Source organism: Mya arenaria, chromosome 17 (assembly GCF_026914265.1).
Source record: "Mya arenaria isolate MELC-2E11 chromosome 17, ASM2691426v1".
Lineage (NCBI taxonomy): Eukaryota > Metazoa > Mollusca > Bivalvia > Myida > Myidae > Mya > Mya arenaria.
In genome coordinates, this window is record NC_069138.1 from 12,520,551 (window position 1) to 12,545,087 (window position 24,537).

Here is a 24,537-nt window from a genome sequence, read left to right on the forward strand (position 1 = left end):
AACGCTTGTTTGACGTCATGGCGCGTGCAGATTGACAAGCAATTTTGTTGTTTTGTTTATTTTTTTAAGGGGGAGGGTTGTGTTTTGATTGTTTTAATTTGAAGTTCAGGTAAATTATTCTTCGTTTACTTTTAAATAGTGCCATAATATTTACACCCTTGTCTTATTAAGTTATGTGAATGAAAATGAATGTATTATTTTATACATAATTGTTGCACAGCCTGAAAAAGTGGGGTCTTGTGAAGTAGAGGGAACCGAGAACCTGGTGAAAATCCACTTTTCGAGTTTGGTAACCACTGACCAAACTCACATGTCCCCAGGCCGTGAATCGAACCTGGGTCGCCTAGGTGAGAAGCCAGTGTGCTAACCAGACAACCATGAAACTGCAACCTCTGAAACATCATCAGCAGCCACAGTACGTTCTCTCTTCCAATGAATTAGCATGTGTCACTCAAATATTGTTCAATACCTATACAGTGTCAGTAGCCTCCATTGTACTGAGAAGGTGGACCCGTTTCGACTCCGGCAATCGCCAGAATATTTTCCAACTGTAAAGCATCTAGTACTTTGCGGAACCAATGAAACTGCCTCTGACATTAATTATTCACGATTACAAGATTTTCCTAGCCAAATTGCCCAGGGTACACAACAAAGCATAGCGTAGTGTGTATCGGGGGTATCCAACGATGACTTTGAAAGAGCCCTAACCATTTCCCTAGGGCTGTTGGACACTTTGAGTTCTGCAAGTCTAAATTTTCCTGATTCTAACGTTCTCTTTACTGATTTTCAGTGGTTGTTGCATTTGATGAAACATGCCAGGTACAAATAAAGCTGAAATTACACCAAACGGCTGGACCCTTGCGGAAATGGTGGAAGAAACAAAAGGGAAACTTCATCTTAAAGGTTTGACTAAGTTCCTTAAAATGTATAAATAATGTGTACTGGGTGAGTACCTAAATCGGAACAGTACCTAAATATGGAACACCCATTCTAAAAGCGTTTTTCTGTTCGCGATCAGTTTATTAACGATTTTAATCAATAAAGACGCTTGCCTTAAATACAAGTTTTAAAGAACATGATTCTTCGGTAAGTATTTCAAATACTGCTATCATTTTAAGTTTTTCATGTTCAAATGTCAATACATGGTACCCGGGGGAATGACTTTCTGCTTGCCACAATCACAGCATACTGGTACAGGTTTTTTTAATTAAATTGTCAAATTTTACCGACAAAAATAACAAAAAAGCAAGCTGGAAATAACATAAATTATTAATTTACTAAAACAAAACATGTAGCAATAATGTTAAAAGAATACATAAAAATAAATAACGAATTAAAACTTCCATATTTAGGTACTCAAAAGACAAAAATGACAGTCCTTGACTGTGCGGTTAGTAAAGTACTTTTCATGCAGATTGGTGGTATCTTGAATAATACCATTTATAGCAACCAATTGGTCTTGAATCCTAGTATGCTGATGGAAAATTTTGTAGTTGTGGTGCAAGTCTAACTAAAATTATTTCAAAAATAGTGCCGAAAGTGTTCCGATTTAGGTACTCACCCAGTACAGATTTTTACGTAAAGTGTAGGCTGTATATTATATTATATTCGACATACTTATTCCTTAGGGTTGGACCCTTGCAGAAATGTTGGAAAAAAACAAGAGGGAAACTTAATTGTAAAGGTTTGATTCTTTTTGGTATATCATGTGTACAGAAGTATACATGATTTATTGAATATAGAATAAGGAGGCTTTTTTACTCACCGGCATCTGTGTTGGCGTCTGGTTAAAGTTTCAGGGCATAGTTGGCATTTTCACTAATTAATCCATTACCCTTCATTCATTTCACTTAATATTACACACAGTTGTTCAGGACCATCAAACAATGAGGTTACATAACTCCATATTATCCTAATACAAATTATGGCCCCTGATTGATTTAGGAACTTTGGTTAAAGTTTTGGGGCAGCTGAACGTTTAAAATATTAAAGACCATCTTACAATTAGGTAATATAATTCCATTTAAACCCTAAATACAAATTATGGTCCTTGATTGCCTTTTTTTACGTTTTTTTTTCATTCATTTCTTTAGGCAGGCTTTTTTTACCAGGTTTTCACAAAGGGAAAATTGGTTATTAGAATGACTTGCGTCGTTGTTCGAGCACAATTATATCTATAGGCTAGTTATTCTAAATAAGACATTACTTCAAAGTGATGGCCCATATTCTCAAAGTGAATTCTTAAATTTTAGCGCGGACATATAGGTCAGTGATTCTACTTAGTATTTTTTATATAATTTATTATAATGAAAGATGTTCATTTTATTGTAAAAAACATGTTGTTTCATAAATATATATGCAGCAATTTGACACATGCTGGGTCAAATTTTAATGACGAATCTTTGATTTTAGAGCGAGATGCCAATGCCTTTTACGAGAGTTCGGAGGTCAAAAAAATGACTAATGAAGAGCTGATTTCACGCATGAGGAAGGAAAATAAGCAGAAAAGAATTGAGCTGGCCAGATGCATATGTGTAAGTGTTAAAGCTTTACTTACTCAGAGGGCTGTTTGTTCAAAATTTTGGTTTAAATATACAGTCGAACCCCGTTGATTCAAACTCCCAGGGACCAGCGAAAAATACCTCAAGCCTCGGAAAATTTCGAGCCAAGCGGGATCGTTTATTGACAGTATAAAGAAATGGGTCCTTTACATCTAGTTCGAGCCAACTTGTAAGGGTTTCGAGCCAAGCGAGTTTGTCACTCAGCCAACGGGGTTCCACTGTATTTATTTCATGAAAATATACAAGTGACAACATATATTTCATTCTAAAAATTTAAGAATTTGATTTTTTAAGATCACCTTCTTCAGAATTTTGTTAAAGTTAGCAACATTGTTAATGTCATCATTGTTAGCTTTCAAATATCTACTGCTCTGAAAGTCAAATTGATACATCTGTTGTTACAATTTCAACAATATTTGAAAGAATTTTTTCAACTCTTATTTTTTTTATTTTAAACAGCTGAACACAATATCAAATACATTATCTTAAATTGTTTACAACGATTTTGTTAATTAGGCCTAAAAAAAAAAATACATTTGGTTCGGGTTACCCGACCCTATCTACGGAATAGGCGCCGACCTTACCGTTTTTATAGTCAGTTTGAAAAAAAAATGAAAAACTAAAAAAAAACTAAAAAAAAAAAATTTAATTGCTTTTCAATGTGTAGTTTAAAACCTTAAATGTGTATACAGGAGATAACCTTAACACCATTCTCCAATGATGAAAATAACATTCTTACATAAAGCCTAATAAAAATAAAAAATAAAAAATAAAAAAAAGCCTACCTACCCTACCTATTTTTGAAAAGGATGTAACCCTAACCAAGGCCTTACATTGTTAACTTTTTGATTTTGATTCCAAAGATTATAGAGGTGGGATTCAGACCATATTAATACCATAGATTATTTATTATGAACAATTATTTATAATTTTTAAATTTTTAAGTATGTTCATGAATTTATTGTAAAAAGCACTTTCAATTTACATTCAATGGAGTCAAAAGGGCAATATTGTTCAGATTTTTGATGATGTGTATAAATAAAAACATTAAGCTGAAACAGTTGTGTCAAATCTAAAAAAAATACAGCAGATAACAAATAAGGCCTAAAAGAAATAAATTTGGTTCGGGTTACCTGACCCTACCTACGAAATAGGTGCCGATCTTAACATTTTTATATTCAGTTTGAAAAAAAAAATGTTTTATACAGAAGATTACTTTAACACCATTCTCCCATGATGAAAATAATGTCTTTATATAAAGCTTAATAAAAAATAAAAAATGAATAAAAAAAGCATACCTACCTACCTATTTTTGAAAAGGATGTAACCCTAACCAAATCATTTTTTAAGGCCTTTTCCTTAAAGATTTAAAGTGATTAAGATAACATGTTTAAAATTGAACAATGATGTTTTTTTGTTGTCAACAAAGTTCTGAACAATAAACCCATTGAATTTTTTAACTTTTGTAGTTTGCTGCCGTTATGGATTATTCTGAAATATTTTATTTTCATTCATGTTACTTTGATTTTGAAATGATGCAGTGCTTTTTTGTCTATTTTCATATAAAAAAACATCACAGACAAATTGGGAAAATATGCCTCGTAAATTTTACCAATTTGGGAAGAAATTTCCTCAAAGTGTCTACATAAATTAGGATTTTTCAAAGTCATGTAGTAATTGGCAATATTGGGAATGAGAATCATCAACAAAGTCATCATTTAGGGCAAAATTTATCTGTGTAATTATTGTATTTAACCATGAATATCATCCAAAAGTGCTGATTATTGAATTTATAAAATTTTGTAAATGAAAAAAATGTTCTCAATGATTTGTTCGCACACTTTAACTCAGTGCCTACAATACCGGGCACATAGTAAGTCCAGAAGCTAGGCTTTTCATGACAGCTATTTTATCTCATTTTTAGCTCTACTGGCCAAAGGCCAGAAGAGCTTATGTGATGGTAATGTGTACGTAGTATGTTCATCCGTGCGTCCGTGCGGACGTGCGTTCGTGCGTCTGTAAACAATTGGTTGTGAACACGATACAGTCTTTAGTTTTGATTGTATCGCAATGAAACTTGTACAGTATCTAGATATCCATTAGAGCTCGGTTGCTTTCGAAAACCAGCCAGATCCGCCCATGAATGCCTAGATTATGGGCCATGAAAGTTTTTAAAAAATGCTTTCTATTTTTAGCCAGGTCTGCATGAGCGAATTCTATTTTTAGCCAAGTTTACATGTACATGTAAATTCAAGTTTAGAGTTAAGGGAGACAATTTGCAAGTCTAGGATTTTGAGAGACAATTTGCTTTTTGCTTCTGCAGTTGATTTTGTGAAGTACTCTGCCTTGTTCTTGTTGAAAGCCCAAAGGCCATTTTTTAGCTTTAAGTTCTGTAGTTTACATGCATTCATCTTAACAAAATTGGTTGTGAATGTTTAAGTTATGCACCTGGTGTCATTACTGGCCACACCCAGGGTTCACAGGTTTGGTAAACATAAATCTGGAAAGGTTTGAAAATCTTTTTGTGTATTGTGCACATCCATCTCAGCACAATTGATTGTGAATGTTTGTTCAAATTGATCAATGTTGTCCTAGGATGCCCTTGACTTTGAACTTTTGACCAACTTTTTTTAACTTTTAAAACTACAGAATTTTTTTACTGTATGAGTACAGTTTTGAAAGCATTTTTTTTTTGTCAGATGACTTTTACTTGGCACATATTTAAATAGTTCATGCAACTAATCTGCTTACAATACTTTCTGGGCTCAGATGTTGAACGTGCTACGTTTTCAGGTAACCCAAACACAAAACATAAACTATATGTCTGTTGCCTTTTACCCATACATACATGCTTTGGATTGATAGGACCACAAAAGCCATGCCAGTAAAGCATAGGCCCTTTTGGGCCTCTTGTTTTTCCCTTGAAATAAGGGAAAAATAAACACAATTGGTATTTGGTCAGAAATGGCAACATCATTTAAAATGGATCATTTAGTTTTGGTGTGAAACTTGTTACAGAGATGAGAAATAAGACTGAAATAGTTTAAAAAATCAAGAAATATTTAACACTTACTGTCAGTGCTGAAAATGGAAAAAAAGAGTATATTTTCAATTACATTAGAGTAAAAAAAAGTTTGGTTAGGGTTACATCCTTTTCTAAAACGGGTAGGAAAGGTAGGCTTATATAAAAACGTTATTGTTATCATTGGAAAATGGTGGTAAAGTGATTTTTTGTATAAAACTTTTTAAACTACATAATAAAACACACACTCTCTTTTTTACCATCTTAAAGGACGTCGCCTTTTTTGAAGGTAGGGTTGGGTAACCTGAATCAAATATTGTTGTTTGTTTGGCCTAAGGATATTTTTTCAGCAGTCATTCATGATTTGATCACTATCAATGCCAAATAACCTGGTACCTTGACTTTTTGATTTTGGCCTAGGTTCCAAGAAGTGCTAGCTAAACCCTCGGGCAGAATTTTGCAAATCCTTGAAGCTCGCTACTGTCAATAATGTCTATGAAAATTTGCAATGTCACAGTTGAGACTTCATACTGCATGAACAAACAAAAATTAGAATCAATTCTTATATTGACATTTTCCCATTTTCATAACTTTGTTTGTTTTGTTAAAATGTTTTAGGTAACAGAAGTCACAAACAGTTGACTGGTTCATACAAAATGATCACAAACTTTATGCATTTGTATCAGGGAGATGAAACTGTGATTCACTCAGCATTCCATCATCGAAAAGAAGAACTGCTGTCAATGCAAAGGTTTACTCCAGAGGTTTGTATGTCTTTTTTATTAAATTACCATAACCTATTAAAGCCATTGCACCCGAGACCCTATGTGTCTTAAAGTCATTCTACCCGAGACCCCATGTGTCTTAAAGTCATTCTACCCGATACACCATGTGTCTTAAAGTCATTGTACCAAAAACCCCATGTGTCTTAAAGTCATTGTACCAAAAACCCCATGTGTCTTAAAGTCATTGTACCAAAAACCCCATGTGTCTTAAAGTCATTGTACCAAAAACCCCATGTGTCTTAAAGTCATTGTACCAAAAACCCTATGCATCTTAAAGCCTTTGCACCAAAGAACCTAGGCACCCCAAAACCTTTGCATCAAAGACCCTATGCACCCCAAAACCTTTGCATCAAAGACCCTATGCACCCCAAAGCCTTTTCATTAAATACCTTAGGCATCCAAAGCCTTTGCATCAAATACCCTATGCATCTCAAAGCTGTTGTCCTAAGACTTTCTGCCTCTGCATCAAAGACCCAATTTACCCCAAAGCCTTTGCGTCCAAGAAACTTTGCACCCAAAAGCCTTTGCATCCTAAAGCCTTTGAATCAAAGCACCAATGCACCCACATACTTTGCACCAAAGACCCTATGCATCTCAAAGGACTTTGCATCAAAGACCTTTTGCACCTCAAAAGCCTTTACATAAACAAACCTATGAATCTTGAAGCCTTTGCATAAAAGAATCTATGCATCTTCTAGCCTTTGCATCAAAGAACCTATGTCCCTCAAAGCCTTTGCACCAAAGGCCCTATGCCTCTTAAAGCCTTTGCATCAAAGAACCTATGCACGTCAAAGCTTTTGCATCAAAGACCCTATGCATTGTAAAGCCTTTGCACCAAAGAACCTACGCACCCAAAGCTATTGCACCAAAGACCCTATGCATCTTAAAGCCGTAAAAACAAAGAACCTATGCACCCAAAGCCATTGCACCAAAGACCCTATGCACCTCAAAGCCTTTGTATCAAAGACCCTATGCACCTCAAAAACCTTTACATAAACAAACCTATGAATCTTAAAGCCTTTGGATAAGAGAATCTATGCATCTCAAAGAACATATGCCCCAAAAGCCTGTATGCAAAAGAACCAATGCACCTTAAAACCTTTGCACCAAAGAGCCTATGCACCCCAAAGCTGTTGCACCAAAGAACCTTTGTACCCCAAAGTCTTTGCACCAAGTCCCTTTGCACCTCAAAGCCTTTGCACCAAAGACCCTATGTACCCCAGAGTCTTTGCACCAAGTCCCTATGCACCTCAAAGCCTTTGCACCAAGACCCTATGCACCAAAAGTCTTTGCTCCAAGTCCCTATGCACCTCAAAGCCTTTGCACCAAGACCCTATGCACATCAAAGCCTTTGCACCAAGTCCCTATGCACCTCCAAGTCTTTGCATCCAAGACCCAATGCATCTCAAAGCCTTTGCTCCACCAAGACCCTATGCACATCAATGCCTTTGCACCAAGTCCCTATGCACCTCCAAGCCTTTGCATCCAAGACCCAATGCATCTCAAAGCCTTTGTAGCCAAGACCCTATGCCTCTTATTGCCTCTGCATTGTTTGTACACATCAGCCTTTGCCCTCAACTTTTCAGAAAGCCATCATCGTTATGGACGAGAAGGTTTGTGATGCTAACAACAAGCTGAACTCCGTATTGCACCAGAAGGCAAAGAAACAGGCTACCCTCGCAGAACTACAGAGCGAGTTGGATCACATGTCCTTCATGAACACGACAGACTCAAATGATAGCACAGAAAAGGTATTGGAGATTATTGTTTTTAAGGATCAAATATCACAAAAATACTTAAGTCAAATCTCAAAACTCATTTTACCACTGAAGATAAAAAATCATGAAAAAATTAAACATGTTTTTCTGCTTTTTAAAAACAATTTCAAATTATGGTGCAAAAAATAGACTTGAGTAATTGTTTAACATACAATGAGATGTACAGTTGTGCACTTTTTGTTTTCTTTGACATTTTTATGCCCCCACAAAGTGGCGGCATATAGGGTTGCCCTTGTCCGTACGTACGTCTGTCTGTCTGTACGTACGTACGTCCCGAAGATTGTTTCCGATCTAATTCTTGAAAACCGTTTGTCCAATCCTCACCAAACTTTAAACACATGTTTGTGACCATAATATCTTGATCAAGTTCGATAGTCATGGAAATCGCTTTAGTCATTTAGGAGTTACGGCCCTTTTTTGCCAAAAATACTTCAAAAATATATGTTTCCAATCTAATTCTTGAAAACTGTTTGTCCAATCCTCACCAAACTTTAAACACATGTTTGTGACCATAATATCTTGATCAAGTTCGATAGTCATGGAAATCGCTTTAGTCATTTAGGAGTTACGGCCCTTTTTTGCCAAAAATACTTCAAAAATATATGTTTCCAATCTAATTCTTGAAAAGTATGTGTCCAATGTGGATCCAACAAGTTTTTTCCTGCCTGAATGGCGCCATATAACCTATACAGTCTTGCGATGCCGTAAAACCCAACTCAACTCAACTTATCCTATATGTGCAGATTATCCTGAATAATCATTATGGCTTATTTTCTGTGACAAAAAATCGAAGTGGGGGCATCCGTGTCCTATGGACACATTTCTAGTTACCAAAGTTTTTAATCCGCACATTCTTTGACAGAATATGCTATTAAAATGTGCCAAAATTTTTAATTTTTTTAGCTCCACTGGCCGAAGGCCATGGAGCTTATGTCGTCACAGATTGTCCGTCGTGAGTTCGTGCGTGCGTGCGTGCATGCGTGCGTAAACTTTTACTTTAAACGACATCTCCTCTGAAACCGATAAGCGGATTTTGACAAAACTTCACAGGAATGTTCCTTTGGTGGTCCTTTACCAAAATTGCTCAAATGGTTCCGGTCCATTGCACAATATGGCCGCCAGAGCTAAAAATAGCAAAATCTTTAAACAACATCTCCTCTGAAACGGTTCGGCAGATTTTGATGAAACTTGACAGTAATGTTCCTTGGGTGGTCCTTTATTAAAATTGCTCAAATGGTTCTGGTCCATTGCACAATATGGCCGCCACAGCTAAAAATAGCAAAATCTTTAAACGACATCTCCTCTGAAACGGATAGGCAGATTTTGATGAAACTTGACAGAATTGTTCCTTGGGTGGTCCTTAACCAAAATTGCTCAAATGGTTCCGGTCCGCTGCACAACATGGCTGCCAGGGCAAAAAAATAGAAAAACCTTTAAAGAACATCTTCTCAGAAACCGATGATCAGATTTTGATGAAACTTGACAGAAATGTTCCTTGGGTGGTCATTAACCAAAATTTGTTAAATGGTTCCAGTCCACTGCACACCATGGCTGCCAGAGCTAAAAAATAAAAAAAACTTTATACGACTTGTCGTCGAAACCGATGACCTTTTTTTGATAAAACTTGACAGAAATGTTTGTTTGGTGCTCCTTTACTCAAATTGCCCAGATCATTTCGGTCCACTGCACGACATGGCAGCCAGAGCTATTAAAGTAAAAAAAATTTTTAAATAACTTCTCCTCAAAAATTGATGATTGTATTTCTATGAAACTTGACGAAAATGTTCGTTAGGTGGTCTTTGCTTGAACCTTTTGGCCAGTGGAGCACAGGCACTGATGTGCCTCTTGTATAATTTTTGACGTTATGTGGTAAAAGGATTTTAGATTGAGATTTGACTTAAGTATTTTTTGTGATGTTGTGGCTAGATCCCAAATAACAGAAAATACTTAAGTCAAATCTCAGTCTAATTTTATTTACCAGAGGAAACATACTATAATTGATTATTTTTAATCTATTTAATAATGGATTTTTTTGAAGAATGTGTTCATAAAAGACTTTCAATCTTCCAAAGAAAACTAATTCTTCAGCATAAACATATTTTAAGTAATCGTACAAAACAATGCGCTGTACTCACTTACATTTTTTGCTTTATAATTATTTTTTTTACATTTAAATAGGAAATCAGGCGTATCCAGAATGAGATGGACAAGGCTCTCATCAAAGTTGGCGCAGCTTGTAACATAACATGTAGATATGAAGCCATTATGGACAGCTTACAAAAGGTTTGTGCATATTAAGTTCAAGTTGGCGCTGCTTGCAACATAACATGCAGATATGAAGCCATTATGGACAGCTTACAAAAGGTTTGTGCAAATTAAGTTCAAGTTGGCGATGCTTGCAACATTACATGCAGATATGAAGCCATTATGGACAGCTTACAAAAGGTTTGTGCATATTAATGTTAAGTTGGCGCAGCTTGCAACATAACATGTAGATATGAAGCCATTATGGACAGCTTACAAAAGGTATATGCATATTAATGTTAAGTTGGCGCTGCTTGTAACATAACATGTAGATATGAAGCCATTATGGACAGCTTACAAAAGGTTTGTGCCAAGTTGGTGCTGCTTGTGACATAACATGTAGATATGAAGCCATAATGGACAGCTTACAAAAGGTTTGTGCCAAGTTGTTGCTGCTTGCAACATAACATGTAGATATGAAGCCATAATGGACAGCTTACAAAAGGTTTGTGCCAAGTTGGTGCTGCTTGCAACATAACATGTAGATATGAAGCCAAAATGGACAGCTTAATAAAGGTTTGTGCCAAGTTGGTGCTGCTTGCAACATAACATGTAGATATGAAGCCATTATGGACAGCTTACAAAAGGTTTGTGCATATTAAGGTTAAGTTGGCGCTGCTTGTAACATAACATGTAGATATGAAGCCATTATGGACAGCTTACAAAAGGTTTGTGCATATTAAGGTTAAGTTGGCCCTGCTTGTAACATAACATGTAGATATGAAGCCATAATGGACAGCTTACAAAAGGTTTGTGCCAAGTTGGTGCTGCTTGCAACATAACATGTAGATATGAAGCCATAATGGACAGCTTACAAAAGGTTTGTGCCAAGTTGGTGCTGCTTGCAACATAACATGTAGATATGAAGCCATAATGGACAGCTTAATAAAGGTTTGTGCTAATTTGGTGCTGCTTGTAACATAACATGTAGATATGAAGCCATTATGGACAGCTTACAAAAGGTTTGTGCCAAGTTGGTGCTGCTTGCAACATAACATGTAGATATGAAGCCATTATGGACAGCTTACAAAAGGTTTGTGCCAAGTTGGTGCTGCTTGCAACATAACATGTAGATATGAAGCCATAATGGACAGCTTAATAAAGGTTTGTGCTAATTTGGTGCTGCTTGTAACATAACATGTAGATATGAAGCCATTATGGACAGCTTACAAAAGGTTTGTGCATATTAAGGTTTAGTTGACGCTGCTTGTAACATAACATTTAGATATGAAGCCATTATGGACAGCTTACAAAAGGTTTGTGCATATTAAGGTTAAGTTGGCGCTGCTTGTAACATAACATGTAGATATGAAGCCATAATGGACAGCTTACAAAAGGTTTGTGCCAAGGTGGTGCTGCTTGCGACATAACATGTAGATGTGAAGCCATAATGGACAGCTTGCAAAAGGTTTGTGCCAAGTTGGTGCTGCTTGCGACATAACATGTAGATATGAAGCCATAATGGACAGCTTACAAAAGGTTTGTGCCAAGTTGGTGCTGCTTGCAACATAACATGTAGATATGAAGCCATAATGGACAGCTTAATAAAGGTTTGTGCTAATTTGGTGCTGCTTGTAACATAACATGTAGATCTATATGAAGCCATTATGGACAGCTTACAAAAGGTTTGTGCCAAGTTGGTGCTGCTTGCAACATAACATGTAGATATGAAGCCATTATGGACAGCTTAATAAAGGTTTGTGCTAATTTGGCGCTGCTTGCAACATAACATGTAGATATGAAGCCATTATGGACAGCTTAATAAAGGTTTGTGCTAATTTGGCGCTGCTTGTAACATAACATGTAGATATGAAGCCATTATGGACAGCTTAATAAAGGTTTGTGCTAATTTGGCGCTGCTTGTAACATAACATGTAGATATGAAGCCATTATGGACAGCTTACAAAAGGTTTGTGCATATTAAGGTTAAGTTGGCCCTGCTTGCAACATAACATGTAGATATGAAGCCATTATGGACAGCTTACAAAAGGTTTGTGCATATTAAGGTTAAGTTGGCCCTGCTTGCAACATAACATGTAGATATGAAGCCATTATGGACAGCTTAATAAAGGTTTGTGCTAATTTGGCGCTGCTTGCAACATAACATGTAGATCTTTATGAAACCATTATGGACAGCTTACAAAAGCAGATATGAAGCCATTATGGACAGCTTACAAAAGCAGATATAAAGCCATTATGGACAGCTTACAAAAGCAGATATGAAGCCATTATGGACAGAAGAAATTGTGTTTAGAAGAGTTGTTGAAAGTTATTTAAAAAGGATCTGGACTATTGACTCAGTGCTTCAGCTAGACCTTAAAAATAGCAGGGTTGGGCACACTACTGCCCTTTTCCAGTAACCTGCTGCCCTTTTCCAGTAACCTGCTGCCCTTTTTACTACTCCCTGCTATGCCCTTTTGTTTGACATTCAAATTTTCATAAATAAGTATTAAATAACTAATAAATATGCATTATTTTGACACTAAAGTAAGGATAACAGCCAAGGTATTCAAAACACACTATTAGTATTTAAATTTGTAACAACACATACACAATAAGAATTGAACATTGACCTTTGCAAGTGCCCCATTAAGGCTCTTTCAATGCACATCAAAAGTGCCCTCTTTAAATCCTGGCTGGAGCACTGATGATTATTGACTATTTTAAAGCAGTTACAAAACATACACAATAAGAATTGAACATTGACCTTGCAAGTGCCCAATTAAGGCTCATTCAATGCACATCAAAAGAGCCCTTTCTGACCTACCACCCGGCCCTTTTCAAATCCTGGCTGGAGCACAGAGGATTATTGATGAATTTAAAGTAGTTACAACTCATACACAATAAGAATTGAACATTGACCTTTGCAAGTGTCCCATTAAGGCTCCTACAAGGGGCACAAAATGTGCACTTTCTGATCAAGCCCCCAGCCCTTTTCAAATCCTGGCTTGAGCACTGATGATTATTGACTATTTAAAGTAGTTAAAGAAGTGAACACTGGCCCTTGCAAGTGCCCCACTAAGGCTCATTAAATAGTTTTTGCATCAAAAATGCCCTTTCTGACCCTGCACCCTTCCCTTTCTAAATCCTAGCTGAAACATTGATGATTATTGACCAATTTAAAGTAGAAACAACACATGAACAATAAGAACTGAACATTGGCCCTTGCAAGTGCCCCATTAAGGCTCATTCAATGGGCACAAAATGTGCACTTTCTAACCCTGCACTCTGCCCTTTCCAAATCCTGGCTGGAGTGCTAACAAGTATTGACCACTTTTTCAGGAGGTGCGCAACTACCCTGCCATTCTGGACAATCTCGAGAATCAAGTTAAGAAATCAACTGAAGAACAAGAAGAATTGCAGAGAATGACTGAAAAAGCCATAAAAGCCGGCGAAGACGCCAGGGTTTGAAAATAATTTCATCCTTTCTCTTATATATTTTTGATCATGTACATTGTTCTGATTCTGCTCTTCTAAATCCTTCTATTTTAAGCTCGTCTGATTTTTGAAAAAAAATGACAAGCTATTGTCGTCACTTGATTGTCATCGTCGGAGGAGGCTTTGGTTAAGTTTTGCGTTTACAAGTAGGTCACTTACATGGAAACTGTTAAAGCTATCACTTTGAAACTTGGGGAACTTGTTCATCTAATACTCCACATTGTACCCTAAAGATGCTGAGTCTCACTTGTTTCTTTGGGTAGAAACATGACTTTTGATGGATTAAGGTTGATTTTGAGAATTGGACATAGCTTCTTCAATTTTTGTTGGATTGATTTCAAATTTTTTCAAATCCTCTAACACATTTACTGTACGAACCATTTATTTATAATTGTAAGTGCTTTTCAGATTTAAACAATTTACTGCGGATCTAAAATTCCTCTCGCCCGTAGGAACCATTCATTCATACTTGTTGGTGCTTACAGAATTACACAATTTACTGTGGATCTGACACGTTTACTGTACGAACCATTCATTCATACTTGTTGGTGCTTACAGAATTACACAATTTACTGTGGATCTGACACGTTTACTGTACGAATCATTCATTTATACTTGTTGGTGCTTACAGAATTACACAATTTACTGCGGATCTGAAATTACTCTAACACCTTTACTGTACAAACCATTCATTTATACTTGTTGGTGCTTTCAGAGAGATTTACACACAATGGAGCGTGAAATGTACCAGGCTAAGAGAGCCAGAGACCAGCAGCTGAATGAGATGAAAAAGGAGGTCGATAAACGAAAAGAGGTCCACGATAGATCGGATAAACGGGTAAGCATTCACAGGTGTTTTTTTCGATTAAAAAAGGCAGACATTTCCCACAATTTAAAAAGTATATTTTTCACAATATTGGACTTAAATCTCACAGTATCAAACTCAGAAAATAAAAATATTGATAAACAAGTTTAACATTATATGAATCATGTCAGTATTTTTCCCATTTTTGCCAAAACGATGCTAGATAATTGTTCCCCTATCAAAGGGCGCTGCCACCATTCCCTGAAGAGTGAGAAAAACACTGCAGGACCTGATACTTACTTAAGGAATCAATTGCGGTGTTGATGTTATTATTGGGGTATGAACGCAGTTGGGCTGGTCAGTGTGTGTGGAGCCCAATTGCGTTCATATCCCCGATAATGACATCAACCCCGCAATTCATTACTTATATTTACACCAGTAGTTCATTATTTCATTTAAGAATTGTTAAAAAATACTTCATTACATTTAAGAAAACATTTCAGTAATCCTTTCTTACCCATTCTGTATATAGACTGTAACCGGAAACATTTTTTCAAATGACGTTACAATAATGCGGGAAAAGATCAATCACTTGAAATAACTTTTAACGTAAAATTGAAACACTTATAGCAACAATACATTTAACATATCATAAATTAACACTTTCTTAAATGTTGATTTATATTTTACGGGACCTGCTGACACAATACAAACAAGATCAATAGTTTTCGTGTATAATTTGTAATGTGATCCGAACATATCCGAAGATTTTGCGTTCATCGATTGATAAACGCAATTGCCGAAAGGCAGTTCATTTAAGGAATGGAAATTGAGGTGTAAATATTGGTTAGACAACTATTTATCCAGGGTTATAGGTCACAGACTGCTAAATAAATTCCCTATATATTCTGTAAACAACTGACCATTCCCTGTATATTCTACGGACAACTGACCAATTTACATGTGAAATAACACTGATTTTTAGTGCTTCACAACCCCCAACACCATATATGGGGAGAAAGTTCCACATGTGTACTTAACATTAAACAACGTAAGAAAATATGTCACGTTACTTATAAGAAAAATTAAATTAGTTGAACGTAACCACTGTGTATTCGATCAAGTGACTAAATCCAGTGTAGGTGAACAAACTTTGTGAGTGCGGTGAAAATGTAAACAAAAAAAAGTAGATCCAGCATGTTTAGCCTGTTTTTAAAATCACAAACCGTTCATCTTAATCAAACCTTATAATTAGGCCTAAAAAAAAAATACATTTGGTTCGGGTTACCCGACCCTACCTACGGAATAGGCGCCGACCCTACCGATTTTATTGTCAGTTTGAAAAAAATAATGAAAAACTTAAAAATAATTTTTTTTTTTTTTTTTTTAAATATGGAGTTTAAAACCTTTAATACTTATACAGGAGATAACTTTAACACCATTCTCCGATGATGAAAATGACATTCTTAAATAAAGCCTAATAAAAAAAAAAAAAATTAAAAAAAAAGCCTACCTACCCTACCTATTTTTGAAAAGGATGTAACTCTAACTAAACAATTTTTTTTAGGCCTTATGGAAAGGTATCAATGGTCTGAGATGGTAAAACCATGATTTGATTTGCTATCATGTATTAATTAAAGGCATTAAAGTGAAGCTTTTCAAAATCACACATATATAACAAACATCACTTTTCACTGATGAAACCTTTAATTACTTACTAAATAATGCATTGGTGGAAATTATTAATAACTAAAATGATTGTAACCCTGTATTTAATTGCAGAAAGCACAAAAATATTAAATGATTGGTGAATGCTAAAAGATTTACTGTGATCTACTATCGTCTCATAAGGTAGAAATACTGAGTTGTATGCTAATGTTTCTTTCAAATTAAACTCGGTATCCTTCATAAGAACCATTGTTTTCCACATTTATTCATCATTTTTGGTATATTAAAAACAATATTATTAATTATGGTAAATCTTTTATGGGAGTAAGAGTTCATCTTTAAGGCATGTTACAATGAGTAGACCATCCAAATTCGTGTAATTTGCCCTTATACTCATTTTTCAGCAAAAAATTGCTCTCATCAGTGACTCCAGTGGTAAGGCCTATGAGGTTTTGGAAGAGGCTTTTCTTGGTGTTATAATTTGGTATTAATGTTCTTGTTCTTGTTGCTATTGTTGTTTTCATTTGCCAACTGATACACATGGGTGTATACATCATTGCTAAAACCTTACTAAGATTTTTTACTGAAAATCTGATATTGGGCAATGTATCTGGAAAAACAAAAAATTCAGTTAAGTACATTTTTTTGTTGATATGTGCTTTTTTGTCAACATAGAAAAAGGATACACATTGGCAATTTAAACTACGCTGATTTTCTTTCCATAAAATGCTTTTTACAAATTGAAGATATTTGTTATATGTTCTAACCAGGCGGAATGCTGGGAGATGCATTGATGATGTCCAGAGGCTTTAAAGGATAATACCAGGCCCCAATATCACAAAAATACTTAAGCCCAATATCACAAAAATACTTAAGCCCAATATCACAAAAATACTTAAGCCCAATATCACAAAAATACTTAAGCCCAATATCACAAAAATACTTAAGCCCAATATCACCAAAAGACAAATCTCAATCTCAGACTCAACTCATTTAACTCAATTGCATCAAAGGATATTAAAAAACGTATATGTTTTTACACCTTTTAAAAGCACTTTCATTCATAGAATATATTGATTTTATAATCTTTGGTCAAGATTCCAAGGATAAAATATTCTACAGCATAAAATGAGCCGCGTCGCGCGATTTGGGGCCTTCGGACATATTTTTGCTATTACAATGTTTTAAGGTATTTGAATGCCATGCACTTTCAGAAAGATATTCTGAAATTTTCATGTTGATATCACTTAAATTGCGTAAGTTACGTGTTTACAAGTGAGATCATGTATTGCGCATTTTGAATACTAAATTTGACGTCATTCAAATGACGTCGTAATGAAAGTGCATTATTCAAATGACGTGCAAAATTATTGTATCAATATTACAACTAGCTTATAATTTAAATTATTTTCTTTTCACAGAATCTTTAAGGAACATAAATTAAGATAAAAATAATGAATCATTTTTGTATTTTTAATACATTTGGCCGTTTTAAACACAGACTATCAATCCAGTCAAAATATGTCGGGACAAAATCCATGGTTGCTATGGAAACATGAGTAAACCAATGGTCATAAATTATTGAGAAAATGATGCACCAATGACAAACCTTAAAAAGAAAGAAGTCAGGAAGAAATTGATTGACATAGAAAAAATCATTATTTTTGGCATTTTTTATTAATGATTATTTCATTTGTAATAATTATGTCCGAAGGCCCAAAATCGCGCTATGCGGCTCAAATGATATTGAGTACAACTCAATTTTTTTAACAATTACTCAAGCATATGTTTTACATTAAAATAAGTTTTCTTTGAAATATTGAAGAAGGGTATTTATCCACACATTTTATGAGAATGTTTATACGTTTTTAAAAATAGTAAAAATATACCAGAATTTGTATCATCTAAGCTTTTTATGTCGTAAAATGAGTTGAGACTGAGTTTGAGATTTGCCTTCAGTATTGCGTGACATGGGGCCAGTAATTTAAATGTTTTGTTGCAGACTCAAGACAGGCAAAACTTCTGGTCCTGAAAGCTGAACGACAAGAGAAGGTTCTGACGTTAGAAGATGCATTTGAGAGAATTATGATAGCCACACATGTGTCTGATATGGAGGTAATATTTATGATATTTGTAAAAAAATCCAAAAAAGAAAAAATGTTTAAATTGACAAACCTTTACAAAGCTATTTTTGCACATTCATCTGGGGCTATAGTCATTATTTAAAGCATTGTAGTGAATATTTTCAACCTCGTGAGAATTTCGTAATTTTTGACAACAATTATTTTAAATACCCGCTACTTTTCATCAGATTTATTCATATGCATATTAATATTGATTAGACCATTTTCTTGCTTATTTTCATATTTTTTGTGTACAAACATTGTTCGTTTTCTAAAAATTCACATAAGAAAAATGCAATTTTTCACTTGCTAAAGTTGAAAATTGCTACTAAAAGGCTTAATGAATACGGCCCCTGGTGCCTAGTTTTTTTTTAAACCTGGTTCCCGTATTTATAAGGTTTAAACTGAGTCAGGAATTAAAATCTGTTCTAGATATTGACCTGAAACTTAGTACCGTACAAATGAATTGCTGATGAAAAAACACATATTTAATTCCATTTAAATTAAATGGGCACAATATACATGTAGGTTGATGCAAAAAAATGTTGTTGCTTTTTTTGTTAATTTGATTGCATTTTCATGTTTATCTCATTTGACTTAATAATAAAAACAAAAAAGGCATAATTATATGATTTAGGTACATATAAAAAATATAAGCCTTTATGAATGTTTTTTTAATTAAAAAAATATGTGGCCAGAAATTCCCCATTTAAAAAAAATCACCAAATTATTGCTATTATTACCTCAAGATGTTTAGCCGCCATTTTGTTTGTTTGGGTAAGGTGCAGCCCAGTTGATTCTCCTCCCTGGTCAATGGAGAAAACATAATGTAAATGTCATGTGAACAACTATGAGTTGTCACTAAAAGGTTGCAAATGTCCCCAATTTAGCCTTAAATGAGTGATAGATGTTTGACCTCTTTGTGTAACCTTGACCTTTGAGTTTAGATCACAAATTATATGCAACTTTCATTGAAAGGTGACAAATGCCCCCAATTTTGCCTTAAAGGTCAGTGATAGACAATTGACCTTTATGTGAACCTTTGACGTTTGAGTTTATGTACAAATTATATGCAACTATTACTAAAAGGTGACAAATGCCCCCAATTTTGCCTTAAAGGTCAGTGATAGACAATTGACCTCTATGTTAAACCTTGACCTTTGAGTCAAGTTCAGGAATTATACATCATCTCAAGCTGCTTTACATTTTGTAAACTTTGATAAATAATTGAACAAAATTGGTAAAAGTATGGAACATTTTGACTACTGTATTATGCCTTCTCTCAGGGGCATAAAAATAAATATTTTTTTTATGAAATATATATATAAAACCTCAATGTTTTTCAAGGGTGGAAATTAGCACAAGCCCACAAGCCCTCAAATTATGGGTTTTATACAGCAGGGCTTGTTAAAAAATGTAATGAAATGCAATAGTATAAAGGCTTGTTTATCCAAAAGATTAATTTCAATATGGCTGGTTTATACTATGCTGTACATTTTGTCTAGGATATAATCTACCGCCTAGAAAACCAAGACAACACGTATCGGCAGCTTAGTCAGATGGAGAAAGAGAAAACGGTGAAACGAAACATGCTGGCAGACGAGCTCACAAAACAGAAGGCTGTATTCCAGGAACTAAAGTTCACCAGTGAGGGCCATGTTCAGAGGTTGGTGTAGAAACCTTAAAGGGACTAGACACCAGATGATACAGTTCTGTTGCATGATAAAAGAAAATTGTCAAAAACTTACATGAAATTGACATTGTTGCGTACAACACATTGAATCTTACTTACTGATGTATCACATTGCTTACGACACATGCATCTTTCGCAGTTTTTTAGCATTTTTCCAATTCAAAATCAAAATTTAACGTGGTTGACTCTTCCAGGTGAATCCAAGTAAGTTTAAAAATAGCGTCAGTTTATATATGAGTACTCATAAACTGATATGATTTAAATTGGGAAACCGTTAAGTGCTATTTTTAAACTGGGAAACTGTTAAGTGCTATTTTTAAACTGGGAAACCGTTAAGTGCTATTTTTAAAGTGGGAAACAAGATGAGACAGCAATATCATTTCACAAGTGGCAATTACCTTTGTTCATGAGATGAAATATATTGCGATCTTACACTAAAACAAACAGTTTTTCTTTTTATTATGTGCCTAAAAAGGAAGTAACAGTTAGTATTTTTCAGATAAGTGCTGATGTTTAATTTGGATATAAAAACGGGCTAAATTTTCAAAACAGTAAAAAAATCAAAATGTTATTTCACCGTCTGAAACAGTGAAATATCATTTTTATCTCAATTACAAATCTCACATCCGAAAGCTTTTGCTGTAAAGAATTTGTATTTTACTTTAAAATATCATTTTGATACCATGTAACATCAGATAAATGGTAATTCCAAGGAGTGGCGGAGCGTTTCTGTATGTTTTTTCACTCTCTTACCAATCTGTGTTCCCTACAGTATGAACATACACAAAATGTGACCAACCAATAAAGGACTGCATGTTTTTTAGAAAACATATATATTCCTATCCATGCTTTAAGGGGTTGCAAAGCAGTAGAAGATATGGCTGGCTACTTAAAGTACGAAGAAAACAGGCGCAACACAGCTGTAGAAAACTACCAAAGGAACAACAAACTGCATATTAATCTTCAGTCAGGGACCACAACTCTTTTAGAAAAATTGAAAGAAGTCCGACTCAAACCGGTATGAACTTTATATTAGCTTACCTGTCTTTCAAAGAATAAAGTCATAGCCTTACTGCGATGGTCATCGTCATTGTTGCAAAAACTTTAACCTTAAAAAGGTTTAGGATTTTCATATGAAACTTGTTTCACATATTTCCAGAGGCAATATGAATATATTAAGCAAGGCCCACAACTCTGGCTATAATCATTCTTATGTCAGGTTATGTCCATGACTGAAAAACAGCAAAAGACAAGTGTTGACTTATGCTCAGCAGTGTCCTTGCTTGAAGTTATTTTATAAATTAGTATTCGTATGGTGTTGTTCCATGTTGCTGGTTTGTGATTGTTTATCTTTGTTTTTTTCTTTTCTATGTCATTTGCGTTTTCCTTGTGCCATTGAATGGGGCTTATGTTTAAACTTTCAACTACTGGACTTGTTACTTTAGTTTTTGATAAAAATATTAAAATTGAATTGCGTATTTAAATATTCAGAGGTTGTAAATTGAATTATAGAGTAAAAAGTAACCCATTTGCGTCAAGAAAATGAGTATATAGTTTTGGAAAGATATTTTCCAATGGATTTAAAGACAGTAATTAAATCACTAAAAACGTTTTGATTTTCATAGAAGTGCATGTAACATAACATTTATATCAAGTTCCATAACTTTTGGTTAAACAATTGTTGGGTTATGCCCCTTTGTGATGAAAGAAATGAGAATTGGTATCCTTTATGGTGGATATCTGGCTTATCCATAGGTTTGTTCTTTGTAGCCCTTCCACAATTTTGCTGCTGGAGACCCAATAGAAGACTTGAAGCAGTGTGGACGAAAACTGGACCTCGTGTTGACAAACCTGGGGCTGAAAAAGAATGACCAGTCTCAGATCCATAAAGTTGAGAGTGAAAAGGTATTTTTGGGATGACATATGAATAGTTTAAATAGTATTTATTCAATATCATAACATGGTACAAACAATGCATAAAAAAAGTCTGCATGTGTAATGTTGTGGATCGGGAAATAAGCTGTACAGATTCTTATATAAATCTTTACACACCGTTTGGTATAATTACACCCCCACAAGGTACCGGGGTAGTCGTTTGTGCTATTTACAAATTACCTTGGGCGTCCGTCCATTCTAAGACATTGGGATAAGTCTACTTTCCTCCATTTATCCATATGTGTTTGAGGTATTGTCTTTTAACTGCATACTGATATTGACTGTGTTGAAGAGAAATGCTGTGCAAAAAAACACAACTTTGAGTATGGTTTTTTAGAGTTATTGCCCTTTGATTTTGTTATATTTATTTTTTACTTACATCCACATTGTCCTGTCTGCAGTATAACTTAAAAAGTCTTCGATATATTGACTTAACACTTTATTTACAGAATCATTTAAGAAAGTGCAGTGCATAAGTGTATCTCTGGCTGCAGGAGTTATTGCCCTTTATTAATTTTCTAACATTATTTTTGGTACTGAGCATATCTTTAAAAGTCTTTGAGGTATTAACTTCAAACTTCATACACAGATATCTGTCATTTAGTAGAAGTGGAGTGCACATGAACCATAACACTGGGTGCAGTATTTTGTTTTAGTTATTGTCCGTTGCTTAACTGTTATCCTTTATCGTAAGGCGAAGCTGATATTGTTCTTAATTTGAGCTTCGAACTGCTCTTATTTAACTTCCCTCCATTAAGTTTTATGTTTTTGAGGTATTGACTTCTACTGTACAAAAGAAACATTATTTTGTGTTTCGTCAACTCAACTGAAAACAGTGCATAATGCTCTTAAAAAGCTATTAAGAAAAGCCTCATTTTCCAGATGTTATCCAGACCTTATTTCAATGTAGCAGGAGCATTAACTGAATTTATGCCTTCCTACTGACAAAGGGCATTGCATGAGCATACATCTCTCCACGTGATTCTTCTTGTTACAAGAAGGTGTTCTAGCGGGAATATTAATAATATCCAGTGATAGAACTAGTTTAAAATAGGATTTTCAGCCTGATTTGTCATCGAAAAATTTTGAATTATAGATTTAATGTGTTATTAGTATCAACCCTTTGTCTCCTATAAATTACAGCTTCACGAATACCTGGAAGCCAAAATTCCACCTGACAACATAAGAATCCGCATTGACACCGCTGATGACAGCGACGAGGATGATTTCCACTTCGATCACGACCAAGAAAACGATGGGTTCACCTCCAGAGAAGATATTAAACGCCAGGGCCAAGATATTCTTAATTCTAAATTGAAGCCTAAAAAGAAGAAAGCGCGAAAGCGCAATAATTAATAAATGTTTGTTTACACATTATTTCACCTCTGAAGTACATAATGGGGGCATCTTATGATTAATTGTAACTTACCATCTAATTTTCCAATCCATAGCGCTCAGATATAACGATCCATTTTTAAATCCAATTGCCCGACTAGAATTATCAATCAACACTCATTTGGAGTTTTTACAATTTGAATTTTTGGCTTTATTTCTGACATTCACTAAGCAATCAATTGAAAGTCAAAATCTTTCTACATTTGATCTTAAACACACAGGATGATTTTCAATATATATTTTAGTCTTTTTTTGTCATCTATGCATTATGTTATAATCAAGTACATGCTAGCAGTAAGAAAACATTAAGGAACAAACGATTTAAATTGTAATTATTCTCCAAACTGATCTGGTACCTCTAGTTGTCACTGATATTTAGTCACATGCAACAACTACATTTTTATAAAAGTTGAAAAAAAAAGATATGCTTTGTTTTGTTTCTTGTGAGGACGACTGGCACATTCATTATGATTTTGAATCATTTAGTCAAAGTTCTTGCAAAACTAATTGGAGAAAGCTAGACACACATTTAGTCAGTGGAGGGTCAATCTGAGTTTGAGACCAAAAATCTTCACTTTTGTACAATCATTTTAAAGAGCTATTATGGTACAAATTGCCATATGTATTGCAAAGTACATGTTTAACATTTTTTTACACATTTTCTGTAAAAAATAGCTACGTTAAACAATACTTTATGACAATTTACGGCTCTCACTAGTTTTAAACTCAGTCTCAAGACATAAGTGAATATGGACCATGCGGTCATAATTGGAAACAGTCTTGAACCCAGTCTCAAGACAAGTGAATATGGACCATGCGGTCATAATTGGAAACAGTTTCAAACTCAGTCTCAAGACATAAGTGAATATGGACCTTGGGGCCATAATTGGGAACAGTTTTAGACTCAGTCTCAAGACAAGTGAATATGGACCATGGGGCCATAATTGGGAACAGTTATAATCAGTCTCAAGACATTAGTGAATATGGACCATGGGGCCATAATTGAGAACAGTTATAATCAGTCTCAAGA

At 34.8% G+C, this 24,537-nt stretch overlaps 1 protein-coding gene across 1 annotated transcript; it reads left to right on the forward strand.

Annotated features, from left to right (window-relative positions):
• The first annotated feature begins 13 nt into the window (after positions 1-13).
• On the forward strand, positions 14-23,900 carry LOC128223878 (outer dynein arm-docking complex subunit 3-like). Its single transcript, XM_052933321.1, has 14 exons — positions 14-109; positions 791-903; positions 2,413-2,534; positions 6,270-6,347; positions 7,955-8,119; positions 10,325-10,429; positions 13,733-13,855; positions 14,604-14,726; positions 16,766-16,796; positions 18,364-18,476; positions 19,990-20,150; positions 21,033-21,195; positions 21,948-22,082; positions 23,256-23,900. The coding sequence occupies exons 2-14, from the start codon at positions 813-815 to the stop codon at positions 23,466-23,468; spliced, it is 1,623 nt and encodes a 540-aa protein (XP_052789281.1). The 5' UTR covers positions 14-109; positions 791-812; the 3' UTR covers positions 23,469-23,900.
• Positions 23,901-24,537: the final 637 nt, after the last annotated feature.

Bases quoted from the DNA above. Each gene is read 5' to 3' on its own strand.
- LOC128223878 (XM_052933321.1), top strand. From the start codon at position 813: ATGCCAGGTACAAATAAAGCTGAAATTACACCAAACGGCTGGACCCTT. The intron at 2,535-6,269 runs GTAAGTGTTAAA...CATTTGTATCAG, and splicing joins AGCTGGCCAGATGCATATGT to GGAGATGAAACTGTGATTCA. The intron at 18,477-19,989 runs GTAATATTTATG...CATTTTGTCTAG, and splicing joins CACATGTGTCTGATATGGAG to GATATAATCTACCGCCTAGA.